We start from the raw sequence: 20,840 nt of genomic DNA, 5'->3' as shown, positions 1-20,840 counted from the left end.
TCTTAGTTAAATATTATCTTATTCAATCTTGCTTTTATTGTTTAATCTCGGGGTTTGAATGTTTTGTAACACGAAAGTGTTATTGCAGTCTCTGACACTAGAAAGTGCAGTGACAGTTTGAGCCAACAAGCATTACAACAGAAGTTGAGTGAGGATTAGAGGAATTTAGTCCACTTGTTCTGAATAGTGCCATATTGCCATCATCAGAAGGTGAGGTTAGTATGTATGTTTAAGTCTCGGATTAAATAGAGAAGTGACGTTAGGTAAGATATACATTGAACTTTATTGCTTCGACAATCCCTTATCTCTTTATACCTTGTGGGCACTTAGTATTCTGTTGAAGATTCATGTTGGGGATCCCAATTTATTACCATCATATTTTATTTTATTGTTTTCAAGTTATTGCATCAACAACTACTCTCATAATTTATCTCGGTTCTATCTAGTTATTGCACTGACATTAATAGACAAATGACTACCATCCCTGTGGGATCGATATCCGACAGACTCACATTTGTCTACTATACTTGCATTGATAGTGTACGCTTGTACATTATTGCTGTGACGTTAAACAACTGATCAAGTTTTTGGCACCATTGACAGGGACGACATTTGTCAGATGTTTATTTTTGTTTTTTGTGTGTTTTTGCACTTTATTTTTTGTATATAATATTTCGTATTCACTAACTATTTTTTTCTTTGTTGCTAACTCTTTAAATTCAATTTATGTGTTTTATGACACGGAGCAATTCGAATTTTCTTGCTGATTTTGATCTAAAAATTGAAAGGACTGTTCGGAGTAGACTTTGAGAACAAAGAAATATGGTTTTACCAGGGAACAATGCAACCATACCCCCGATGCAACAACAAAATGTTAATAACCCATTGTTGCTGCAAGTTGCTCGCATACAAAATAAGACTATACGAGATTTTGTAATACCTGTTTTGGATGATTTACAACAGGAGTGGTTAGGCCAACAATCCAAGTAGAGAATTTTGAACTCAAGCTAGTAATGTTTCAAATGCTGAATTCTACTGGATAATATGTTGGACTGCCACACGAAGATGCGAGAGAACATCTTAAATCTTTTTTATTAATCTATGCTTCCTTTAGTCAACAAGGTGTTCCTGATGATGCCTTGAAGATGCAATTATTTCCTTATTCCTTACAAGGAAGAGCCTGTACTTGGTTTTTTGGACTACCTGTTGGATCAATTACTTCTTGGGACGCACTAGCAACACAGTTTGTTTTGCGATTTAACCCACCGACAATGAATACTCATGTTTGAAATGATATTACTGGTTGTCATTAGCTGGATGATGAAAATCTTCACACCACATGAGAACGTTATAAAATTTACTTTGATGTTTTCCCATGCACGACAATCAATCAGAAGCACAAAATAAAATTTTTTATAATGGGTTGAATTTACATACAAGGAATCTTGTCGACGCATCAGCCAGTGGACCTCTGCTAGATTGTACTTATAATGATGCTGTGAGAATTTTTTGAGAGAATTGCTCAAAATGATTATCAATACCCTATCTTTAGAGTTGGACAAGCAAAAACTACTTTAGGAGTTATTGAATTGGGTACAATAACCGCACTAAGTGCTCAAGTTTCTTCTCTCACAAACATGATTAAAAGTATGCTATGGACTAGTGGAGTTCCACTTATACAAGTCACTCAGCAAGTTGATGTTCCTACTTTTTGTTGTGAGATTGTAGTGACAACCATAGCTATGAAGATTGTCCAAAACATGCAAAAAATGCCTATTATATTAGTAACATCCATAACATTCTTATGGTAATTCTTACAATAACTTTACACGTAACCAACCATTTAGGGGAACTCAGAATTCTAGACAAAATGCTGTGACATTCAGATATAGGAATATATCTACTCAGGGCAATTATAATTCTAGGAAAGGGAACTACAATCAACAATAGCAGAAGTACAATCAACACAATCAGATGCATCCACAACAAGTCCAAACACATCCAGACCAAATTCCAATATAACCACAACACTCTTCAATACCAAATCAACATGTTCAAAGACATTGACAGCAACTGTACACACAAGCTTCTACTTCTGACCCGTTAGCAACTCTTGAGGTATTAATTCAGGAGTATATTACTCGTATGGAAGCTATCATACAAGGGAATTCATCTTCCATTCGAGCATTGTAGGCACAATTAGGACAACTTACTTCAAATCTGAATACTCGACTACTAGGCTCATTAACGAGTGACACGAAAAATCCTAGTCCAATAGAGAAAGAACATTGTAAGGCTATCACTCTTAGGAGTGGTAAACAAACTGGTGAACCGTTTCTAGACTCTACTGTAGCACCTCAAGATATAGATGGAGTGATCACTGGTAAGAAGGTTAAATCTGAAGAGTTTGTCGATGCATCAGACAAAGAAGTTCTACAAATTGTCACTCATATGCCTAATGTTTGACCTTCGAAACTGTCGACACAATCAAAGGTGTCGACGCAAACAGATATATCTTTACCTTCACCCTTCCCATAAAGTTTTAAGAAGAATGAGTATGACAAGTAGTATCAACAGTTCCTAGACACACTGAAGCAACTACGGATCAACATTCCTTCAGTAGATGCTCTGGTACAAAATTTTGAGTTATGGGAAATTTATAAAAGTCCTATTGTCTAAGAAGAATAAGCTCACTGATATTGAAACTATTGCACTCACAGAAGGCTGTAGTGCTGTTTTGAGAAACAAGTTGCCCCCTAATTTGAAAGATCCTAGTAGCTTTACCAACCCATGTTCAATTGGCAATCATTATTTGGGTAAGGATTTATGCGACTTGGGAGCTAACATTAACCTAATGTCACTATCTATTTTCAGAAAGTTGGGAATTGGTCACATGAAATCTACTGCAGTGACATTACAACTAGCCGATCGATCCATTCTTCAACTTGAAGGGAAAATAAAAGACGTCTTAGTTCGTGTGGATAAATTCATTTTTTCGGCTGATTTCATCATGCTTGAATGCGAGGCAGACAAGGAGGTTCCCATAATCTTGGAATGACCATTTTTAGCGACCAGCTAAACCTTTATTGATGCTTATAAAGGTGAACTAACCATGTGACTTAATGAAGAGCAAGTCACCTTCAGGGTTTTTGAATCTATTCAATGCAAGGACAAAGAATAATGTCATAATGTTGATGTGCTAGGTGATATAATTGAGGAAGAGTTCAATGACTAAAGTATAGTATTTTCTAAAGAGTTTGTAGTAACATTTGATGCTAAATCCTTAGACGATTGTGACAACATGGTTGAAGCTCATAATCTTGAAATCAAGCATGGATGGCAGATTGAATCCTTAGACCTAGCCAACAGAACAACCCTAATTTTCAAGCCATCTATTGAAGAAGTTTCTAATCTGGAATTGAAACCACTACCTTATCATCTTAAATATGTCTTTCTAGGTGACCACAATACTCTTCCAGTTATTGTCTCTGCAACACTGGATGTAATTTAAGAAGAGAAATTAGTCCATCTTCTCAAGCAACATAAATAAGCCATTGCTTGGAGTATTATTGATATTCAAGGTATTAGTCCTTCTTTTTGCATGCACAAGATCAAGTTGGAAGATGAAGGTAAGCAATCGATTGAACATAAAAGAAGATTAAATGAGAAGATGAAATAAGTTGTCAAGAAGGAAATCATAAAATGGCTTGATGCTGGAATTATTTACCGGATTTCTAATAGCAATTGGGTAAGTCCAGTGCAATGCGTGCCTAAAAAGAGTGGCATCACTGTGGTTCACAATGATAAGAATGAATTAATTCCTACACGTATTCCGACAGGATGGCGAGTTTGTATGAATTATCATAAATTGAATCCGGCCACGAAAGAAGGATAACTTCCCACTTTCTTTTATTGACCAAATACTAGATCAGCTTGTTGGAAAGGCCTATTATTACTTTTTGGATGGCAGGTACAATCAAATTTCTATTGCACTGGAGGATCAAGAGAAAACAACCTTTAGCTGCCCCTTTGGTACTTTCGCTTTTCGCCGTATGCCTTTCTATCTTTGCAACGCACTAGCCATATTTCAAAGGTGCATGATGACAATATTCTCAGATATGACCGAAGACTCTTTAGAGATGTTTATGGATGATTTCTCAGTCTATGATAATGATTTTGATCATTGTGCTGACAATTTGGATAAAGTATTGAAGCGAAGTGAATATACACATATTGTCCTGAATTGGGAAAAATGTCATTTCATGGAAATTGAAGGTACTGTGTTAGGACACCGCATCTCTACTCAAGGAATTCAAGTAGACAAAACTATGGTGGAAATCATTGAGAATTTACCTCCACCAACAAACGTGAAAGGTATTCGTAATTCTCTTAGACATGTGGTGTTTTACCGAAGGTTTATTAGAGATTTTTCAAAAATTGCAAAGCCCTTATACTCATTGTTGGAACAGAATTAAAAAATTCTTCTTTGACGATGCATGTCTAGATGCCTTTATTCAGTTAAAAAAGAAACTAGTGAATGCACCTATTGTTGTTGTACCCGATTGGTCTCAACCTTTTAAAGTTATGTGCGATGCAAGCGACTTTGCTATGGCTGCAGTTCTAGGACAAAGAAAGGGAAAAATATTTCACACCATTTATTATGCTAGCAAAACTCTTACAGTAGCTCAATTCAATTATAGAACCACAGAGAAAGAATTAATGGTTGTAGTCTTTGCTTTCGATAAGTTTCGTTCATATCTTGTCGGTGCAAAGGTTACTGTATTCATTGATCATTCGACGTTGAGATATATCTTTGCAAAAAAGAATGCCAAACCAAGAATGATACGCTGGATATTACTACTGCAAGAACTTGACATCGAGATAAAAGATTGTAATGGTTTAGAGAATCAAGTTGCAGACCATCTATCTTGATTAGAATTTAGTAGCAAAGACGGAAACATACTTCAAATTGTTGACTTATTCCCATATGAGAAGTTATTTGCTATAGATGTAACTCATTGGTATGCAGATTTTGTTAATTATCTAGTGTGTGGAAAACTCCTATTGGGTGTCACAGGCCATAAAAAAGAAAGATTTTTTCTTGACGTAGTGAAGTATGATTGGAACGAGTCGTATTTATTCAAGGTGTGTAATGACAACATCATTCGACGTTGTGTTCCGAAAGAGGAGATGCTTTAAATCTTGAAGCATTGTCATGATACTCCTTATGGAGGTTATTTCGGTGGTATGAGAATTGCGGCTAAAGTTCTCTAATCAGGATTCTACTGGCCGACATTATTCAAAGACACCTACAATTTTGTGAATCAATGCGATAGGTGTCAGCATACTGGTTCTATATCCTAATACAATGAAATGTTGCAGCAGTCAATTATGGAGATTGAATTATTCGATGTTTAGGGTATGGATTTTATGGGATCATTTTCAAAATCATTTGGAAATCTTTATATATTAGTAGCTATTGTCTACATCTTGAAATGGGTGGAAGTTGTTGTAGTCCCAGTGGATGATGCAAAGACAGTACTAAAATTTTTTCACAAGTAGATACTCAACTGCTTGGCACACCAAAGACACTGATTAGTGATTAGGGTACACATTTTCATTGCAACCAAGTGGCGACCGCATTGAATATATATGGAGTTAATCATAGAATGGCTACTACTTATCATCCGCAAACCAATGGACAAGTAGAAGTATCGAATCAACAAATTAAGAACATTCTCGAGAAGGTTGTAAATCCTTCGAGGAAAGGTTGGTTTTTCCGATTGGGTAACACTTTATGGGCACTGCGGACAGCATGCAAAACTCCATTAGGGATGTCGCCGTATCAATTGGTTTTTGGGAAAGCATGTCAATTACCAGTCGAACTGGAACACAAAGCAATGTGGGCAATTAAGCAAGTGAACATGAACTATGAAGCGGCTGGAAAGAAAAGACTATTGGATATCACTGAAATAGAGGAGATTAGGAGAAATGCTTATGAAAATACTATAATTCACAAGGAAAAGACCAAACGATTGCATGACAAGATTATTTACAGCGACAATTTATTGAGGGTCAATAGGTTTTATTATTCAATTCTTGACTCAAATTGAAACCAGGTAAATTGCGTTCACGTTGTCTGGGCCTTTTGAAGTTGTCGCCATATTTCCTCATGGTGCAGTCACAATTTGAGATTTACATGATGGACACTAGTTCAAAGTAAATGGATAGAGGCTGAAACACTATTTTGGCAACAATGATCAAAAGCAAGTAGAGACCATTAAATTGGTCGAAAAGTTTTAATTTTTAATTAGTACTCCATGATTTTAGTTTATTTTATTTATGTTTTGTTAAAGTTTGTTTTCCTTCCTTTTTGCAGAATAAATTATGTACCTTTTTCGACGTATTAAACTTTTGCTGTCTGCGCGTTCCATAAGTATGTATTGCCATTTATATCCCAGCAAAATTCAGGGAAATTTAGATTCCACCGTTGGATCAAAACTCACTCATTCGTTTGATTTTTCTGAACTGGCACAATTTCTATTGGACACAACTCTTCCCGCCAGCCTTATATCTCTCCACAAAACAACATGCCTCTCTATCTTCCTCTTTCACTCACTAGAAATCCTCTCTCACTATACCAAATGTAATGCATTCAAGCAACCAGTTTGATTTCTTTTCTCTTCTCAAGATCATATATTTTTAACTTTAATCCGTTCTCCCTCAACAAAAGATGGCCAAAATAAGAGGCTCGGTCAAGAAAGCCACCACATCTGCTAGAGAACATGCATCTTCTGCTACCACAGTCCGTGAATCAAAATCCCCCAGGCCAGCACAGACAAAGGAGCCAGTAGTCTTTTTGAATAAAGCGGCAAATGAACGATTTCATGACAACATGTTGAAGTGAAACTTCCATCCCGAACAGGGCATTTCGCTTTCGCCACAACAAGACTAGGGTAAACAAGTCTACAAGACCATCTCGAAGTTAAAGTGGGAAACTTTTTGCACCCATCCTGGAAGCTACTCGCCTTCACTAGTATGTGAGTTTTATGCTAATATCTACGATCATTAGTTAGAGTTCATTTTCGTCTAAATAAATAAACGAGCTATACAACACCAAGGTCGATTTCAACGAACACTCTGAGTTCATTGATGACATCATAAATGAAAAACGAGACTTGTTGGTGAGATACTGGTGTGTCTAGAGAGCAGTGTGGACGGGTTCCCATCAAAATAATTATACGATGTACCTTCACTTCCTGAAACTGCAAGGCGAACTTTGGTTTTATTTTGTCAATTGCTGGCTAAAGCCCTCTACTCACAACACCATAATCATCCTTGACAGAATGTGTTTGATACATTCTATTCGTAAATGGCAGAAAAATTGATGTAGGCACAATGCTTCACCAAGAAATTGCTAACTGTGCCGCAAGGCAGACTGAGATCTTGTTTTTCCCATCACTAGTGATTTTATTGTGCTGGCAAAGAGAAATCGTGCCCAATGTTGGTAAGAAAGTCCTGGACAATAAGGGCCCAATTAATGAAGCCTATGTTGAGAGAATGACTCGTGGCAAGGACACACCGATACTGAAGGAGACGAAAATTAGCAAGATAATAAAGGGCAAAGCCAAAGCCAACAGTAAAGGAACAAACCTAAATGCAGAGACATCATTATGGCGTAAACTGAAGGATGTCAAAAAAATGGTAAATTCCATCAACAACATGCAGATCAGGCTTGTCGCTACAGTAGAAGATATGGAGAAATCCCAGAATTTGTTTTATGCTTATACTAGAGCCCAGAATAGTTCTATTGTAGCCACATTAGGCCAACTAAGCCCATCCCCACTACCAAAATTCCTAGTGCTTCTACTAATCATTCGTAATTATGAGTTTTCTTCCTCGAATGACGACTTAGAAGACCGAGATGGATCTATGGCATTCCCACCCATTGTGCAGGTCTCTAATAATGAGAAAAAAAGGAGGAATCCAAGGACATTTATGAATTCCTACGAAAGATTGATAGCTTGTTTGATGGTGGTATTTTTGCTGGTCAAGAGGACACTGTTGTTGAGAAGAAAGTTGCTCCTGCAGAAGAGGAAGTTGTTGCTGAAGAAGAAGAAGTTGCTGAAAATAAGAAGGAAAAAGAAGAAGATTCTTTTGTGGAGATTTTTATCGCACCTAAGTATGTGGGTGCAAATGTTGATAATTTGGAGTGAACTGGAGTGAGACCAGCAGAAGTTGCTGAGGTAACCAGTGAGGAGCAATGCAATTCATTGGCAATAGTGGTCTACACTAGACCACTCCAAGTGGCCTCTCCTACATAGACAGCAGCTGATGATGCCGAGGCAAAATCGAGAATTGAGGAGCAATCCGAAGACCGTGCAAAGCCTAAATAAAAGAAAAGGAAGAGCTCTAATGATAAAAAATAAAAAAGGGAGGAGAAAAAAAGGAGAAAGAAACATCATGCAACCACATCGACAGCTACGGATAACTGAGTTAGTTTATTTTAAGCATTAGTTATAGTATTCATGCATTGCATGTAGCTATAGGTTTAATTTTGATAAATATATATTGTGATTGCATTTTTATTGTCATTACATTTTCATGTTAGTGCAGTGGGGACAATGCAAACTTTATGTTTGGGGGAATGTACATGGGGCTTGGAAATGCACCCACATTTCAAAATTTTTATTTTTGGAATTGAAGCATGCAAGGTTTAATTATAGTTAATGAAAATTGTTCAAAATTTTTGTTACATTCGATGCTTAATTCTTGAATCATGTAAATTATCAATGAATTAGTTGGATAAATTTGACAAAAGGTTGTAGGTTTAATTCATTGCATTAGTAATGGATGACTGTTATCTTTCCTTAAATCTTGAATGAATGTGCTTTTTACAGTAGTTTATATTTGTGTATATAGTTATAAATTAGGGACACTCTAATATAAGCGTTAGAAAAAATCAATCTGGCCAAAGGTTGTCGTTGCATGAGTGTGTGTCGGTGCAATTACGTACTCCCTAGGGGTTTGTTGTACCCAATCGTTACTTCTCAAGAACAAGGGTACAATAATGCAATGATATGCCTTATTCCAAAAAACAAAATGCATACTTAGTATTGTACAATGAATGTTGTACTGGTAGATTGAACTTAGGGTTTGAAGCATTATGCTAGCATTAATGAAGTTGCAGCCTTATTCATTCATGCTTATGAATTTTTGATCCAATATTCTTTTATCTCAATGTGACTCATCCATTGGGAATTTAGAGGGTTCAAGTTGCTAGAGTGATCATCTGCCTTAGTCAAATTTTTTGTAGCCTTGCTAGTTTCTGTTTTTCTTGAGGATAAGTAAAAACTCTACTTTTGGGGTGTGATAGCACTAGAAAGAACATATGTTTTCCCCCTTACTTATTGGTTAAATTGTTTTCATTTAGTTGTTCTAGCATACATTTTAGCATTTTCAGTTTAGTAAATTGAATTTTATAACTTAGTGAATCCTAGCTTATTTTATCCTTAATTTTGCTATCTTTTGTATTAATGTCGTTGCATGAGTGAATTCCAGATTGCGTCCAGAATTGTCGTCGTCAGCTGTCCAGATAAGAACTAAAATTGTGTGAGCAGTCTAGTCTGGTATCAACCTATACTTACAATGACAGAATCATTTTGGGAAAGGACACCTGTACTGTTGGAAAAGGACAAAAAAGGTGGACATGAGAAAAGAAAAACAAGCTTTTTCTGGATTATCGTCTTCATTATCCTACCTTGAAGCTTGCAGCAATGGCAGCTTAAACCTCACACGGGTGAGCGAACGTGAAAACCAGATGCAGAATAGCTCTTGACGAGGAGACCTAAGTGCGAGACAAGAAGGAATAGAGAGATTCAGTTGAGTTGTCTAGGGATAGTATTCTCCATTCGATTCTTTCTTATTTCTTTCTAAATGCTGGTAATTACTCTTTATTTTCTTTTTGTATGGAAATACACATGACTTCTTGGTTAAATGTTATCTTATTCAATCTTGCTTTTATTGTTTAATCTTGGGATTTGAAAGTTTTGTAACACGGAAGTGTTATTGCAGTCACTGACACTGGAAAGTGTAGTGACAGTTTGAGCCAACAAGCATTACAACGGAAGTTGAGTGAGGATTAGAAGAATTTAGTCTACTTGTTCTTAATAGTGCCATGTTGCCATCATCGGAAGGTGAGGTTAGTATGCATGGTTAAATCTTAGATTAAATAGAGGAGTGACGCTGGGAAAGATATACATTGAACTTTATTGCTAAGACAATCACCTATCTCTTTATACCTTGTGAGCACTTAATATTCTACTGAAGATTCATGTTGGGGATCCCAATTTATTACCATCATATTTTATTTTATTGTTTTCAAGTTATTGCATCAACAACTACTCTCACAATTTATCTCGTTTCTATCTAGTTATTGCACTGACATTAATAGGAAAAACGACTACAGTCCCTGTGGGATCGATATCTGACAAACTCAGATCTGTCTACTATACTTTCATTAACAGTGTACACTTGTACATTATTGCTGTGACGTTAAACAGCAGATCAAGGCTCCACCTATAACGCTTTTAATTGTACCAGATGATTTGGATCTAAGCAATAACTTTGTAGCATCGACGCATGGAACACATTATGAATCTTGGACAGTTCTGGTGGAAGTGTTATACGATATGCCAATGGCCTTATACGCTCCAAGATCTCATAAGGTTCGATGAATATTAGGCTAAGTTTCCCCATTAACCCAAATTGAATGACCTTTTCCCAAGGTTAGACCTTGAAAACATCTTGTTGTCAACTTCATAAGACATAAATTTCCTTTCTCTATTCGTATAAGATTTCTGGTGATCTTGAGAAAAATTTTATAAAAAATAGAATTTCAGGATTAATCGAATATTTCTTCTTTTTACTATTTGCCAAATTTTTTTTGCTGATTCTACTATTTTATCCTGATAACTTATTTTGTTAGAACTACTATTTATTTCTTTAAATGGTTCTTAATGACTCAACACCTTCTTCTACCTCACGAGCAAAGTCTGGACCAACTAGCTTCTTTTCACTAAGTTTTATCCAGCAAATTGGCGATCAACACTTCCTTCCACATAATGCTTCGAAGGTTGACATGCCCAAACTGACGTGAAAGCTATTATTGTACATGAACTCAACCAAATGCAAGTGCTTGAAATTTAGTTTTTAACTATTTTAGTTCTACTGGCACCATTCTATACGATGCACTAAAAATAGGAGTAGTCCACGATGTGGTATCGATCAAGAATTCTACATTCCTCTTTGGCGGTATCTCCAGTAGTTTTTCTAGAAAGACATCTGGAAACTTGTTCACAACTGTCACTTGTTTGAAGTCTTCCCTCACTATTGATCAGTCCAAAATATATGCCAAATTGCATCTCCACCCTTAACAAACATTTGTCGAGATGAAACGACTGAGGTTTTGCTGTTCCTAACATCGCGCTTCACCCCTGAAATGAACACATTGTTGCCACCGACGAATAATAACCACACACCTCTGGATTTACAAATAACTACCATGTTATGCCTTGCCAGACAATCCAATCCCAATATGGCATCAAACTCGTGAAAACTCAGCAACATCAGTCCGCCAAAAATTCATACCCACCAAAACCCAAAGAACAGTCCTTCATTACCCTATTGACCACAGTACTATAACCGAGTGGATTTGTAACTATCATACTAGGCTCAGTAGGGACAACTTGAAGACTCTTCCCAAACACAAACTTATCACAGATATAAGAATGAGTCGATCCTGGATCTATCAATACATGTATGCTATTATCGAATAAAGAAACTTTACCAGTGACAATGTCGAGGGCTTCAACATCCTCCTTCGCTTGCATTACGTAGACTCTGTCTGAGGCTTTTGGGCCCGACTTAGATATATTCTTCCTTGAAGCTCCTTGAATAGAATTGAACTTCGTCATTGTCCCATTCTTCACTTTTGGCTGAGATTCCCAGGATACCTAAACAAAGTGTTCAGTGTTCCCACCTCCTTTCACTAGCCAATCCCTCTTATAATGGTCTTAGGATGCATAGTTGTAGTAGGCCCTGGTAACTTTCCAGCAAATTTTGATATGGTTATTCCCACAGTTATTACAGACGGAGACCTTCATATTCCTAGACCCTTTAGTGTTAGCCATGAAAGTGGCTTGACGCCCACTTCGTTCCCAATGAAAGCTAACAGTTTGAGACCCCCTCACTGGACCAGTACGATTACCCTTAACATCCCTAGGTCTTTTGAATCCAGTGTTTTTAGTTGTGCCAAAAACTCTGTGCTTGTTCCTTTTCCTTTCCCTAACCTGATTCCTCTCTTGAATTGCTAACTCCATTCTATAAGCCTTCGCAGATAAGGTAGCGATATCTTAGATCTCTAAAGAAAACAATAGCACCAGAAGTTCCTCATTTAGACGTCCTTCAAATCTGATGCATAAACCTTCTTCATTTGGGACCAAGTCCTTAGCATACTTGCTCAGCCTAATGAAATCCTGCTCATACTCAAATACTGATATTTTTCATTGTTTAAGATTTAGAAACTTTTTATTCATCTGTTCAACGAAGAGCTTGTTGATAAACTTTTCCTTAAACTTCTTTAGGAAAAAGTCCCAGTTCACTTGCTCTCTGGGACTGAGCTAGTATTGGAAAAACAAGTTTAGAAAACACAACATAAAATAAATTTAGGGAAAAAACCATAGTTTTAAAATTGTACCTTTTCGATTCATCTAGGATGAGTGCTTCGACTGAATAGTCTTCTCCGCTATCCTCAAGCTCACGTCTGCTGAGTGTGGGCTTTATTCAAATCATAAAATTTTCAACAAAAATTAACAGTGGGGTAATTTTGCAATTTCTCTGAACTTTTGAGTCAAGTTGTAAATTAGAAAAATATCTCTAGAAATTTTTGGTGTAATCTCTTCAAAGAATTTTCTCTTTACAACTTTCTTTTGAATTCAAGTGTATGTAAATAATGACCCAAGACTTTCTTTATATAGAGAGAGTTTAGAGAGTTCAACTATGATTAAACTTAATCACTTTAGTATTAAATTAATATAATATTTATTAAGATAAATATTAGATTTAATTTAATATTAAATCTTATTAAAATAATAGAATGTTTATCTACAAGATAAACATTAAATTAAATTTAATATTAAGATAATCACTTTAATTTTAAATTAATAAAATACTATTAAGATAAATATTAAATTTAATTTAATATTAAACATTAAAATAATATTATCTTTGGAATAATTAATCTGGAATCAAACTCTCTGTTAGAGTCCCAGCAGGAGTATAACTCTTCCACCGATGACCAACCACCGTGGGCCACTAGGATGTCGCCCATGTCCCATGATGTAGGTGCAACACCCTTACGACACCCTGAGCCAGTTCGGTTTGTATCAAGGAAGACTTGATCGGTATGGTTTAGCCACCGGTTGGACCGTCAGCCTAATTCGACCTATTTTTGGGTCTTGGTCTCGGTTTTGGACTCCCGCCCAATTTACGATCTCATGTTAAATTCTCAAGTTCAATTACCCATTGGGCCAATTGTCTAACTTGAAAATTAACTTCCAAAAATATCATATTAATTTTAATTGATTTGATTAAATTTATTTTATTTTATCAAAATTAATTTTTCCGAAAATCACTTAGATTTTCCAAATTAATTTTTAAAGAAAATTCTTTAATCAAATTCTCTAGTTGAACAATTCTCATGACCACCTAATTTAATGTCACATCAAATAAATTGACTCAATTAAATTATTCCCAAAGTCGTAGAATTTTCTTCTGATTCAAATGCAATCCGATCGAGCTTTTGTTAGGCTAGAGGAGGGAGCAATAAGACATATACAATTAGGCTCTAGTGATTACAATTATGTCCAGAACCATCTTTCCGATAATCACAATTACTTAATCATGGAGTCAGTCCATAAGAAGTACCGTGAGTGAAAACTCCTGATTGTATACTCTTTACGAAAGCAATTCTTTCAAATGTTAGACGAGTTTGCGTATAATAATAGCTATCAAAAGAGTCTTCAGATGGCACTGTTCGAGGCTCTGTACGGTTAGAGGTGAAGGACTCTTCTCTGTTGGTCTGATATGGAAGAGAAGAGGAATTTGGGTCCAGAGTTGGTTCAGGAGGTTGAGGATAAGGTGAGACTTATTTGCAAGCGGTTGAAGGCTGCTTCTGATCGATAGAAGTCCTACACTGACCTGAGACATCGAGACATTGAGTATCAGGTTGGTGATAAGGTATATCTGAAGGTTTCACCGTGGAAGAAAGTTTTGAGGTTCGGGCGAAAGGGTAAGCTCAGTCTGAGGTTCATTGACTCTTATGAGGTTGCCGAGCGAAGTGAACCGTTTGCTTATCATTTTTTTGCCCCTTGAGCTAGAGCGTATTCATGACATTTTTCATGTTTCCATGTTACGAAAGTACAAATCTGATCCTTCTCACGTTGTTCCTGCTGAGGAGATCGAGGTTCGATCTGATATTTTGTACGAGGACGAATCGATTGCGATCCTAGATCGTGAGGTCAAGGTGCTACGTAATAAGACAGTTCCATTGATGAAATTTTTGTGGCGCAACCACAAGATTGAGGAAGCCACCTAAGAGTCAAAAGATGTGATGAAATGTTAGTATCCGTATCTGTTTGATTCAGGTAAATTTCGAGGATGAAATTTCTTTTTAGAGGGAGAGAGTTGCAATATCCCTAATTTGGGTCTAATAGTTTTGGTTATATTTTTCGGGTTCCGAGTGTGAAACTAGGAATTTATGGTGTTCCTAGTAATTTTTTAATTTAATTTAAGAGGTTAATTTCATCTAAAATCGATTAAACAATAATCTGAAAAATATAAAAATATTCTGGAAAATTAATTTTAAAGTAATTAAATAATTATAAATGAAAATAATTAGTTTGGGTTGAAAAATAATTTTAAAATAATTTTTGTTAGGGGTTAATTAGAGTTAAATTTAAATATTAATTAAATTGGGTTTAATTGTAAAACAATGGAAAATTTAGAGTTTTTATTTAGCAAGTAAACCTTAAAATTCAAAATTTTGGAGGGAAATGATCAATTGGTAAAGTAAGGAAAATGTGGGAGTGGCCATTAGGCAACTTCCCCAATTTTTAAATTTTGGTGGGTTGTTTTAGTTTTAACACAATGCATCTAGCCTTTTTTTCACACCATTTACATCAGATTAGAGAGCTATAAATTTTGTTTTCTTTGCATGGTTTTAAAGATCTGTCATCAGGGAATAGATCCAACTAATTTTCTTCTCAAAATTCTCTATCAATTCACCCGAAATTATTCTCAAATGTAGCAAAAAATATTCTGAAATTTCTCAAGCTTCCTAAATCAAGATTTTCAATCAACGAATTTAGAGCGAATCAAAGGTAATCTTCAATACTAAGCTTGTTTTTATGAAGATTAGAAACAATTTTACTTGATTTGAGAGTCAATTAAAGTATTTTTTATCAATGTCATATTCTTCAAATGCTTAAGGTGTTTTAATGGTGGATCTTGAATTTTAAAAGAAAATCCACAAATCAATGGATGTTCCAACTCAAAACGGATCTATTAAAAGGTTTTTGGTCTTAATTGTCAAGATTAAACATGATTTGTGAGGTAATTTGAAGAAATCTAAATTTCATCATCTTCTTGAATCGATTTTTCAATTTTTTGTAAAATTGATGTTAGTTTATGTGTATTTAGTTTAGTATTGATGTTTGGAATTGATTAGGAGGGCTGGAAAGATCGATTTTATGAGGAATCGAGTTTTCGACTTGATGTAACAAATCCGAAAGGTATCTTTGTGAGAGAATTTCGATTAGTATAGTTAATTAAAATTTGTGTTTATTATAGCATTAGAAAGGTGGTAATGTCTACTTTACCTCTATTGAAGCTCCGAATCTTGAAGAGGACCGAGATAATCGGAATTGAAGCCTGGAATTAAAGCTTGGAATTGCCTAGTTGATCACTTGTTGTGATAGAATAAAATTGTGTGGTGAGTGTTTCTATGGGCAATTTGGTAAATTGACCCTCAACTATGTTTAATTAGTACCTTAATTAATTATTAAAATTAATTAATTATGGTTAAATGGTTGATTTTTAAAATATTGGTATTAAATGTGCAAAAATTGAATTTGTATTGAGAAAAAATGGTAAGTTTTTGGGTGGTGTTGTGCTGATTAATTAGATTAATTTTAAGGATGATTTTAAGCTGTGTACTGAAATTTTTTATCATGATATGTTGGTGTTACAATTGGTAACTGAATATGGGAAATTGATGAATGAATTGCTTGATTTAATTGGATGCTAAATGGCTATATTACAAGTTATACATAATCATTTTGTCACATTAAATTGAGCACAATAATGACTAATTTATAAGTTATGTTTCACTGAATATATTGGCAACATGCATGGTGGATCCATTGGATATAGTTGGTATTGCATAGGATTTGTGGGTACTCACCTTATTTGTGACATTGTGAGCATATGGCTCTAGGTGGACTAATTTTTTTAGAGTAGATAAGGGAGTTTTGAGCATGATTCTCCACTCAATGGCTTATTTGAGGCGCTATAAGAAAGCGCATGCTTTGGCCCGCTCAACTCGGTAGACTGTATTTAATATTTGTGGGAGTTTAGAGATCTGTTTATCCAATGTATGATCACCCGATTAAGCCATGAAAAATGTATGTCAATGTATTTATTTGTGATTGTGTTTATATCAATTGATGATTGAATGCCATGAATAGATGTTTTTTTTTTGTATTAAAAATGCTTATGGAAAATTTAATTGACATGTTTCATTATTTTGACTGATAATTAGTGATTGATTGGTTGTGAATTAATCATGAATTAAATGCTAATTTACTTGTCATTTTTATTAACATTCATTGGGCTTTTAAAAGCTCACACCCTCACATTCGTACAGATAATTGTTGGGATTGAGGAGCTGAGGAGTCGAGAAAGAGAGTTCCAAGAGATCTAGGCTTGGTAGAGACTTTATTACGCATTTTAGGGACTATAGTCAAGCATTATGAAACTCCCGGGAACTAGTTGACTTTGGTTGTAATTGAACATTGGACATTGGACATTTATTTTGGATGGTTTTATAATAACTTTGAGGCATGTTTGAGTTTAATTATTGAACGATTTACTGTGTTTTGTTGCTTGATAACACGGTGATTGATAACACGGTGTGTGAAGCATGAAATTTTTACTAATGATTGATTAAATGAAGCTTTCATGGAGTGGTTTACTAGCGACTAAGGTAGGCCACCTTTTTTATTTATTCGGTGTTTGTTATGCATGAAACTGATTGCCTAATTCTATTTAATTAAGGCTTAATTGATATCCATAAATTCAATTGAGGGTGTATATATATATTAACCGAGTTTAATTGCTCATTAAAATATACAAAATCAGGGTCTAAAATGAGTTTTTCACAAAAATAGGTGCAGTGATTTTCACATGGGCGTGTACCTGTCCACATGGGTGTATGAGGGGTTGCACACAGACGTGTGGGTAAATGACACAGGCGTGAGGAAACTAGAGCTATCACACATGGGCGTGTGGGATTTCCACATGGGCGTGTGTGATCTCCCAAAATTTTTTTCACGACATGAAGAAGGGCATTTAATGACACACGGTCGTATGGGTTTTTGGGGCTTTGAATTTTTGTCTTTTTTAAATTGGTATTCTAATTTTTTAAGTTACGATTTAATCCTATTAATTAGTCTAATTAGAGCCCTAGATGATAAGGAAACTTGGTAATAATTTAGGGTTAATCACATAATGGGTATAATTCGATAGAAACACACTTAATTTTTAAATTGGAATAGGTCCTGATAGTTGTTATTTATTACAATTTAGTCCCTAATAGTAAAAATTGAATTAGACATAGCAAACAAACTCAATTGAAGATGAAATTTTCAAGCTCGCATAATTTTGACTAAAAGAAGGTCAGTAAATGTTTAGATCTAAAATTGGGTTAGTTTTATCATAGGTGGTAAAATGACAAAAATGCCCTTAGGTTAAATTACCCAGAAAAAGTTTAAAATTGGTTCATAGTTTGCTTTCGTGTTAATAAATAACTAATAACAAGATAAGATAAGGTGTTATAAGGTTAGGGTGTGTCTTGGTTGGTTGTTAGCTAGAGAGTCAATTAGGTGGCTAATGTAACGTTTCGAATTCAGACTGGTCCGTCTCGGTTGGGTTTGGGGTGTCACATTAAGGCCCAGGGCTACTAGCCTGTGGAGGAGCATTGCTCTCGATCTCTTCCCCCTCTACATTGTTGTAGTTGATCGACATTTTCCTTTCTTTCTTCGCTACAATACACAAGCTTAGTTAGTAACATTATAAGGGACCAAGCTAGATTTTTGTAACATGCATCGTGGGGTTTTTATCTAACGTCGATTTCTGAGAAAAAGCTAAACTAAAGCTCTGATGCTAATAAAACTGTAACACCTAATGCCTGACCCTATCGTCAGATCTAGGTATGGAGTGTAATAAAATAAAACCACTAGACTGGTGAAACTGTTTGAAAACCAAACATCTTAGCTCGGTATATACTCTGCATACTAGAGCGTTGACCCAAAACAATGTGTAGCATAAAATAAATTAAAAACAATTTAAAAAAATATTACTCTGCTAATAGTTGGGATATAAATAAATTGCATTTAGCAGAAGCTTTATAAACATTCACAAGATCAACTAAAATCGCAAACGAGTTATCACTCAAACATTAGTTTAAAATTCATTTCCAAAGTTAGGCATCACGTAAAGCATTTTCCTTAAAGCCCAACAAGGCTACATATAAAATTCCAGAAGTAAAAAATAACATTTTCAAATACAAACTATGAAGTTCCAACTGGTGACAACTAACAAACATCCTAATACCCCAACGATTTCATGTTACAACAAGACAAGATGTTGCTTACAAATAAGCCGCAAATTTGGCTGATTCCCTGTAATGATGCGTCCAACCTAAAGGCCTAGAAATAAGATGAAAGAAACTAAGTAAGCTCATAAGAACTTAGTGAGTTCCAAGGAAATATAACCCTACAATAGGGTTCTACAACCACTATTACGTTAGGACTTAGACCGACAAATGGTACGCCACTTTTGGCAAATACTTCTGCAAACTGACACAACCTTTTGGTAGACACTATCCACTAATAGAGACCCGCATTTAATGGACACAAGAAACAACTATTTGTATGTCTCATTTTTGAAATGCCCCTCTATGGTCGTTTATCATACTTTTCACACTTCATGCAACATTCAGACTATGTTTAACACAGTATACACCCTTTTTGTCCGTATACTCCCTTCATTGTACTAGTTTTTGATCCTAGTTCCAAGGAACCATTAATCCTGCATCTTCGTACCGTTCCTTAGAGCCATTGAACTAGTCATAACCTCAATACCTCCATCATTCCTTCTTGTAATCCAAACACATGAGTATTCCCCCACAAGGTCGGGTACTTACCAATTATGGTTTGCACCAAAGTGTCATATCAAAGGTAAAATATAATATTTGTATCTTATTTTCATCATCTTACGTAACAACCCTTTAATAACTCTTTACTGTAATAGCTTGTTTTTTAGTGGTATTAGAAATAGTGGTTTCGAGACCATAATTTTGACGAGTGAGTTTAATATTTACAAGTTAAATATGATACTGTAGTGTATCTTGATTTAATAGATTTTATTAATTGTTCAGTTAGTTAATGTACAAGTAGTTCGTACCGAAAGTTAGTGGTTTTGGAAAATAAGGTATCGGGACCTCGTTTTCATACACCGAGCACGTAAATATTTTTAGTAAATATTTACAGAGTTTTTGTATAAGTGGATTGAATTTTATTCCGAAAAGTTTGATGATTTGATAGTTAATTAAGTAAAAATGACTAAATCGTTAAACCACTAAAAATAATTAGTATTGATTGTTAATAGTAAAAATGACTAAAATGGATAAAGTAGAAGTATTTGACTGGTAATTATCCACTTTTGGAGTTTGATGGACGATACTTAAATGGTTGGTTTGTAAATTATGTTTAGTATAATGTTAATTTAGTATTATAATAAAAATAATAAAAGTTAAAAAGAAACATAAAACCATTATCATTTTCAATTTTCTTCACCTTCACCGAATGTTCAATAAAAAAAAATGGGAAGCCACTGTTCATCAATTGAAGCTTACAATTCTCTTGCATGTAAGTCTCTCAGGTACCCATTTTTCGTAATTTTTATGTTTTTCATATCGTTGCAACTAGGTCCAGCTCACTCGTACCTCCGTTTTCAAAACTGTCAAAGATTTTAAAAGTTGTCGTTGATGTTGTTTGAAGTTTTTGAATGTTTATGGTATATTTTGAAGCTTAGAAATGAAATAGGATTAATTTGTTAAGTAAATTTTTTTAGTTTTGAGTTAGAGACTAAATTATGAATATATTGAAACTAGTATGAATTTTTTTTTGTGAATTGTGATAATAGGAGGCTGTATATGGACATAATTGAAGTGGGTTTAAAATTTGGAGTTCAAATTCAGAATATATGATAAGTTCAGTTTTATAGACTAAATTGAATAAAATACAAAAGTTTAGGGGGCATTCAAAAATAAAATCAAAATGATATATACTTATAATAGGATGATATAAGATGTTTGGAATTGATCAATTGAATTGAATTATTAAATAGATTGGAAATTGGACCAAATTGAAGATAATTGGGAAAATGGAAAAATTTGTTGATTAGTCCTTAGAGACTTGGTTGTTTGTTGTCTTGACTAG

The 20,840-nt window shown here is 34.9% G+C and overlaps 1 protein-coding gene across 1 annotated transcript; it reads left to right on the top strand.

Annotated features, from left to right (window-relative positions):
* The first annotated feature begins 14,145 nt into the window (after positions 1-14,145).
* LOC107949929 (uncharacterized) lies at positions 14,146-14,656 on the top strand. Its single transcript, XM_041089887.1, has 3 exons — positions 14,146-14,199; positions 14,287-14,350; positions 14,439-14,656. Exons 1-3 carry the CDS (start codon positions 14,146-14,148, stop codon positions 14,654-14,656), a joined length of 336 nt encoding a protein of 111 aa, XP_040945821.1.
* The last annotated feature ends 6,184 nt before the right edge of the window (positions 14,657-20,840 follow it).

This window comes from Gossypium hirsutum, chromosome D03 (genome assembly GCF_007990345.1).
Source record: "Gossypium hirsutum isolate 1008001.06 chromosome D03, Gossypium_hirsutum_v2.1, whole genome shotgun sequence".
Lineage (NCBI taxonomy): Eukaryota > Viridiplantae > Streptophyta > Magnoliopsida > Malvales > Malvaceae > Gossypium > Gossypium hirsutum.
The sequence above is the reverse complement of the archived record's forward strand: the minus strand, read 5'-3'. Positions and strand labels throughout refer to the sequence as shown.